General features: G+C 41.2%; 2 protein-coding genes across 2 annotated transcripts; both read right to left on the bottom strand.

The window, feature by feature from the left end:
- Window positions 1-307: 307 nt before the first annotated feature.
- LOC145824394 (protein FAR1-RELATED SEQUENCE 1-like) lies at window positions 308-769 on the bottom strand. The gene has a single exon (XM_082924040.1). The coding sequence runs from the start codon at window positions 767-769 to the stop codon at window positions 308-310; it is 462 nt and encodes a 153-aa protein (XP_082780166.1).
- Window positions 770-921: 152 nt separating this feature from the next.
- Window positions 922-1,963, bottom strand: LOC145824393 (protein FAR1-RELATED SEQUENCE 9-like). The gene is made up of 3 exons (XM_082924039.1): window positions 1,838-1,963; window positions 1,435-1,647; window positions 922-1,323 (listed from the first exon to the last, which is right to left on the bottom strand). The coding sequence occupies exons 1-3, from the start codon at window positions 1,961-1,963 to the stop codon at window positions 922-924; spliced, it is 741 nt and encodes a 246-aa protein (XP_082780165.1).
- Window positions 1,964-7,437: the final 5,474 nt, after the last annotated feature.

Below are 7,437 nucleotides of genomic sequence, written 5' to 3'. Positions count from 1 at the left end.
TAAGTAATATGATTTCAATAAAAAGAATAAGATCTCACCGGTGTGTGGTTTGAAGAAGAATTCTGAATATTTCTAGTGTCGCTTGACTGTCCAATACTCTAAAGAGGTTGTAAACCATTTATCAATACATTGCAAAATTTAAAAATAAATCTAGCCAATTTGAAATCAAGTACTTGGGTAAATTCAATACCTGAGTAAGGTGTGTAGGTTGTGAAACAACTTTTGTTCTCTTAGTAGTCTTCTCATGCCAAGGTTTTAATCTACTCCCATCCTTGTGTCCGCCCTCTTTCTTTTTTAAGCCCTTAGCTCATGCAAAGTTTGGATCAACTACAAATTCTTTGGTACCCACTCCAATATTGCCTCCACTACCAGAAGCGCCTGAGTCGTCTAATGAAGTCATCATATTGTCTACCTTTGCACACAAATCCCTAAGAGTTTCATCAACTAATTGATAGATAGGTTTGCATTCAGATGATCGAGCTGCTAGTTTTACCATTCTAGGACAAAGATCTCTGTAGCGTGTTGCTATCACCAACTTAGGGTTATTCTCAACCACTGTAGTTGTTTCCTCAATTGCACAATCCTCTGCATCTAGTCTCCATCGACCTAATATATACCTTTCAGGAATTTCCATAATATTTATTCTATCAAGCGCCTTAATTGCATGACCACATAAAATTCCAAAACTCTCAAATTTTTGACATGTGCAATGAATTTCTTGACAAATATTGTCTCCTCCTGACTCATTAACTTCCACATTACCTTTCATAATATACTCTCTATCCTCTCCATATAAGCCAATCACATATGTTACTTCTCTTCCTAACTCATGGGATCACTTCACTTGACAACAAAGGGATGTGTCTAACTCATTATCAAATAAGTCAAAGATAGGAGGGGTATACAACTTAGCAACTTGAATTAACATGGGAGACATTTCAACTTTATTCTCGGCAATTGTTGTCTTGAATCGTATATGGCTTTTACTTCTTCATACCGCTTATCCATAACAACTTGATTGAAGTGTGTAAAAAATAGAACAATGTTATGGTCAACTTTTAAATGCCTCTTCAATTCTGCATTCAAGCTTTCACTAAGTTGAGTGCTTCGTATTCCTGCAGTATATACCAACTTCATACACACATGTGCCCACTTCTCTCTTAGTTCCCAAGTTTTCTTTATCCATAAGTTCTCTTGCAAGTTATATTTATGAATCAAAGAATTCCAAGCTTCAACCAACTCATGCTCATCCTCATACCCAAAAATGCAAGTTTTGAAATCGCAACCAAATTTTAAACCACCCTTGAATAAGTAGCCTAAATGCTTCAAAACATTTTGCGTTAAGTGAAAAGTGCACAATCCATGAAATACCTCAGGCATGATTTTAGAAATTGCCTTAGCCATTGCCTAATCTTGATCTATGAAAAAACTAACAGGCTTTTTCCCTGACATTGCATGCAAGAAAGTTTCAAATAACCACTCAAATGATGTTGTAGTTTCATCATATAATAATGCAGCACCAAAAATCACAATCATTCTGAAGTCGTTAAAGCCAGTAAATAAAGCAAGTGGACGGTACTCTTTGTTTGTTCGGAATGTTGTGTCAAATAACACAACATCACTAAAAATGCCATAATCTATAATCATCTAATGATCAGCCCAAAAAAATGTTAGTAATCATCTCATCAACATCCAACTAAAATGCAAAATAAAAATATGGATTTTCAATGGCTTGTTGCTGGAAATATCTCAACAAACTTCCTGCTTCACCATATTGCAAGTTTCGTTGCCTTTTTGCACGCAAGTAGGTTTTTTGGTCCTCTCACATGAACCCTACAAATTCCTTTCCCCCTGCTAAGGCGCTAATAAGATCATGTGGTGCCTTAAGTGATATACCAGTATCATCAGCTACATTGACATTTATACCTTTAGCATCACACAACTTTCTCTGAGATGGCATCATATGCGTACATTGAGGAATATGCAAAGTTGGTTGTGATTATCATCAAACTTCATCAGAACCCATTTTGACAAGTCCCATCTAAAAGATATATACATAAATGCATTACATTTCGTTCTTGTCTCATGTTGAGGATGTTTTACTATGATGTACCGTTTATCTTTTTCCTTTTCTCCCTCCTTACAACAAACAAACTTTCTATTAATCATAATACCATCTTTCTTACTTTTTGTATGGTAATTGTGGGGACATATTTTTTGAATGACAACACGTAGCCAAAGGTGATGCCGAAGTGTCAACCGAGGTGCCACGTGGACTGGTCTTAGTACCGAGGTGATCTCGGCTAGGCCGAGGTTTCCTGCAGAGATATCAGAATTTTCGAGATAAGTGGATAAGGGACAAGAGTCCTAGAACAGGGGAGGATCTCAGTATGGATAAAGATAGAGTTCTTAGGGAGTTTATCCCTATCTAGCTGAGAGTCCAAGATGAGCATTGAGCCTAAGTCTACTGAAGTTAGGCCTCTACAAGGATCAGGTTAATGCTGGCTATAAAAGCAGGGCAACCCTGTGGGTCTAAGGTAGGTGTAAGGTACTAAGAGTAATAAGTCCTCTCTTGTGAGACTAAGCACAATTTGCTATCTGTAAGAGAGATTTGATTACTAACTTGATCGTCGGAGTGCCCCCGGGTGGACGAACCACTGCCGAATTCTTATCTTTTTGTGACAAGTTTTTCAGGCTTAATCTATTCGACCGGTGCTCTCCAGCTGAGTTCCCTGTTTGGTTGTGTGGTCAGCAATTAACACCCAGAATAGATGGCCAACAACGGACATAAAGAGAAGATTGGGAACGACATCCCTAGTAGAAGCGGTAAACATGTCGATCCTAACATAGAGGAGGAGAACCCTAATGAAGAACCACGGGATCAGAATCCCGGGAAGAACGACGTCGGCCAAGAGGGAGACCCACCAAAGAAAGTAGGTCGAGACGAGTACTATAACGAAAGCGACCTCTAGGTATGGAAACATAGATACCTAAGGAGGGACGGCGAGATGAAGGGAATGGCAAACAAGTTGGCAAACCTACAATCGGTTGTCAACTTCATGATGCAGAACAACGTCATGCAACCACCATTCCATTGAAGGACACGTCGATTCCAGCAGCCAAGAACAACGCCCCAGAAAGGGGGGCAGAAAGCAATCCCGACAGTCCCTCAGCATGACAAGGTGAAAGAATGCTCACATCGGCCTTCACGGGATGCCGGTCGAGCAGAGTCAATGAGAGAAGAGTCTCAAAGGACACCTCGGACCAAAGGAACTTATGTCAAGGAACCTCGACATGTTTAGGGGAAGGAACTTTGTTTTGACACGGTGAATGAAGAGAAGTCCAAGAGGACTCATAACGATGCCGGGAGTAGTGCACCAAAAAGGCTAAAATCTGTTGATAGCCGAGATTCTGGTCGGACTAAGGAGGATTTAAGGGACTACCTCCAGAGGAAATGGCAAAATGCCGAGGTCACATCTCCAGTCAAACCAAGAACACAATTCTCAGTGGAGTTGGATAAGTTCGAGGCCCCAAAAAGGTTTCATATGTCGAGGTTCCAGATATATGACAGTAAGGCCGATTCAAACTTTCACGTCGGCTTATATTTGAATTCAATGGCATTATATACCGGGAACAAACCATTGCTCTGCAAGGTGTTCCCATCATCCTTCAGGGAAAACGCATCAGATTGGTTTCACAAGTTGCCGAAAGGAATTGTAAAGAGTTAGAAAGGCCTGGTCAAGATGTTCGTGGCCAGGTTTGTGTAAACAAAGCATAACGCAGCGGAATAAAAATTATGGTCATACCTTTCTAACAGAGTCTGAATTGAAGGATCTCGTGGATAAATCACGTGCTTCCTAAATCTGGTCAATCAACCCAGCAATGGGGTGATATTACAATAATGAATATCACCCACACAAACCACAGTGCAAATGGCTTTTATCGTTGTTTTTGGGAGAGAGTCAGTTTATGGGAAAAACTTAAACATACGTTATTTTTCTCTTAATCACCCGTATCCCATATATCATATATATAATCTATTTATCTCATTTATCCATATTAGTTATATGAGATAATATCTGATATCTATATCATCTGTCCATATCAGGATATGATAGATATATATCCTGAGTGGTTATCCAAATAGGTTTGAATTCAAATTCAAAACCCATTTGGATAAGGTTCAAAAGGTTGAAAAGGGTCATGCCATATGGGCGCCCATTTCTAACGTCTCCCACTCGCACATGAGTTGGCATGACACTGCCACATCTCTATCTCAATCTCCCCAAAAATGAACAATCTCATACTAGCCAATGCACCGTACGACCGCTGAGAACACCTGCAAGTGGGAGCTCTATACTAGAAACTCAATATAAGTCAGCATAGAGACATCAACCCAAAAAGAACAGAAATAGTGTCTCATGTACCCAGACCCATCTAGCTACATCAGTCCAAAAATATCTCTAATCCCTCAAAGAGCATGTTTGACTGTCCTAGGTCCCGCATTATATTCACACCCAATCAGCATCCTATAAAGAGCGATGTGAGTTGTCGACAGTGAATATAGAGCAGAGATGTAGAACTAGATGATCTTCCCTTCACCCTTACATCATTCAATTTGAAATTGACCACTTTCCCAGTAATGTCCCTTAAAGCCGAATCATACATGACCGCAGGCAACATACCAAAGTAGTTGAACATCAACTCCTCATCTTATGACATAGTCAAAGGTCACAAAAGGCACAAAGTGAAGTCATTTAGGGAAAAATGACTTTTAGGACTCACACGGTGAAGAAGCAGGGATCCATTCTTTCACCTCGCTAACGGGTCGATAACACATGCAGTATGAATGCATGTTATAGTGGAGTTACTCTTCCAAAGAGTGATGTTAAACTCATACACCATACAGATCTTAGTCTAGTCGCTCTTTGTAGACACCCCATTTTTGACCGTCCTCAAGACTTGGACGTCACCGTTTGAACACTCGGTGATTATCCATGTTTGTGTTCGTTTGGAGTTCCCGGAGGTCTCGGCTCGCGCGCCCCGCCTCAGGATCCCCGAACTCGACCGTTTAGTGTCTGGTTTTGCACCAAACACTTGCATCTTGCCTTTGAGAGGCAGAGTGGGGCTTGTAGACCATCCCCACCCTTCACCGGCAGTGGCTAGATGCCACCGACTGGTTTTTGCTGCCACCGGCAATTTAGTTTGCCGGTCGGCACTATTTGTTGTCGGTCAGCACTTTTTTGTGCCGGTCGGCACTTTGTTTGGCCAAGATGGCATTTTTTGCCGGCCGATTGCTGTTCATCTGCTTTTGCAGATATTTTAGGACAGCTGTATAACTTTTGCTCCCCTCCATACACGTATATGGAGGGATCTCCCTCTTGCAAAGCTTGTTTGGTAAGCTTTACAAGAGGCTTATAGAGAGAGCTCTCTCTAAGGCTTAGAGGAAGAGGCTTAGACATTTTTGAGAGAAAAAAGACAGAGAAGAGCTCTGGTTTTCTAGGGTTAGGGTTAGACATACACAATCTATCTCTCTTTCCCTCCCATTTTGCACACTAGGTGTTTTGTGCCTTACTATTGCACACAAACACCTAGTGTTTCACCTTCCTCTTAAGATTAGAGTTCTAAGGGGTTGTTCTTGAGTTTCTTGACTGATTTGGAGCCAAAGGAGGCCATTGGAGCATCCTTGTTGAAGAGGACTACAAGGGTAAGAAACTTGCACCTTTATTCCCCATTCTTGCATCAATTTTATACCTATCTTAGAGCTGTTTTTGTGATTATTGTATAACATAAAAAAGTTCTATTTTTAAGCCCTCTTTATTGTTTATTAAGAGTGTTTTGTTGTTTGAGGGGTGTTGACCACCCTTAGGCCCCCAAAAGGCCTCATTTTGAGCCATTTTGTGCTAGCTCCGGGATTTTGGTTTTGGGGTCTCTTCACCACTGAAATCTTGAGGGATTTCAGTGGTAAAGATGATGCTTTGAAGTCCCAAGAAGGAGAGGGCCACCCCCTCTCCTTGTTGTCCTTGAAAAGGGCACATTTTGGCCTCTTAAAGAAGCCTATGCTTGAGTGTGTGTTGAGCATGTTTGGTTTGTTTTTCATGCTTATATATCCATGATATAACATGATTTCAAGTTGGTTTTGGAACCTTATGCATGTTTAGCATAGTTGCCATGTAATGCCTTATTTGTGCCTTAACATGTTCTAGGTTGTTAGCCTTTGTTGGAGCATGTTTTAGGCTTGCATTTGTGAAGTTTATGTGCTTATTTTGCCATGCTTTAGCTCTGACCATAGTCGTTTGGGTTGATCTTTGCATGCATTATATAGCTCCTTTGCATTTGGGCTTGTTGGCCTTGAGTATGTGCATGTGTAGCATGCCATCTTTGCATTGTTTTGGTGATTTGGGATCATTCTATATGTCATTTCAGTCCCATTTCCATGCTTGTTTGATTGTCTTGCATGCCTCTTTAATGCTTTGAAAGCATATGTTGTATGCTCCATGTTTTGACCATAGTGCATGCCTTGAAATTGAGCCACTTAGATGCCATCTAGGGAGTCCCCTTTGCATGGTCTAGGTCTGTCTTGAACCTATTTTAAGCCCTCTTAACCTTGTGAGGCTTGGTTGGCTTGGTCATGGTTCAAGTCTCCTTGACTTGCTCCAAGTACTTGGACCACTTTGCATGTTAATGTTAGCCCATCTTGTTGCTTGGTTTGACACCATCCTAACATGATTTCAATACTTATGTTGCATGCTAATTTGTCCATATTTCCTTCTTTCAAGAGTACTTGAATGTTGTTTGATTTATGCTTAAGTGTTGGTCCTTATGTGCATGTGTGTGTGCATGCCATTTAGCCTCCATTTTATAGCACTTTGGCTACTGTTTTAGGCCTTTTTTTAGAGCCGCCTAATTCATGTTTAAGTCCATCTTGCCATCCATTTGCATTGCCCTATGTATGCTTGCATGATTGCATAAGTGCATTGTCATGTCATGTTGCATTCCTAGCTTGTATGCCTAGGTTGCATTGCATTTTGCATGCATGCCTTGTTCCTTGAATTGGTGATAGGAATTGGGCCTAATTTGTTTGATTGGTTTGCATGCATTTGAAACCAAAGTTGCATGCTTGGTTCCTTGGGCCATCATGCATGGAAATGCGTGATTGGTGGCCCGAGAACCGAGGCACATGTCCCTTTGAGTCATTACAATGATAAGAGACATGGTTGATGCATACATGCCTTGAAATATGCTGCCATGCCTTGTTTTGCCCTCTGTTGCTGTGAGTTGCAGGTTCTGCAGGAATACTCTGCCGACCGGCAGTGTAATGTGCCGACCGGCACATTTTTCTCTGCCGACAGGCCCTATTTTGTGCCGATGGCCATACCACACTGCCGGTGGAATTTTCATTCAGCCGGTGATGATCCCCTCTGTCCAAGGATGCAG

This window comes from Camellia sinensis, chromosome 4, assembly GCF_055761805.1.
Source record: "Camellia sinensis isolate YWXY chromosome 4, ASM5576180v1, whole genome shotgun sequence".
Taxonomy (NCBI): Eukaryota; Viridiplantae; Streptophyta; class Magnoliopsida; order Ericales; family Theaceae; genus Camellia; species Camellia sinensis.
The sequence above is the reverse complement of the archived record's forward strand: the minus strand, read 5'-3'. Positions and strand labels throughout refer to the sequence as shown.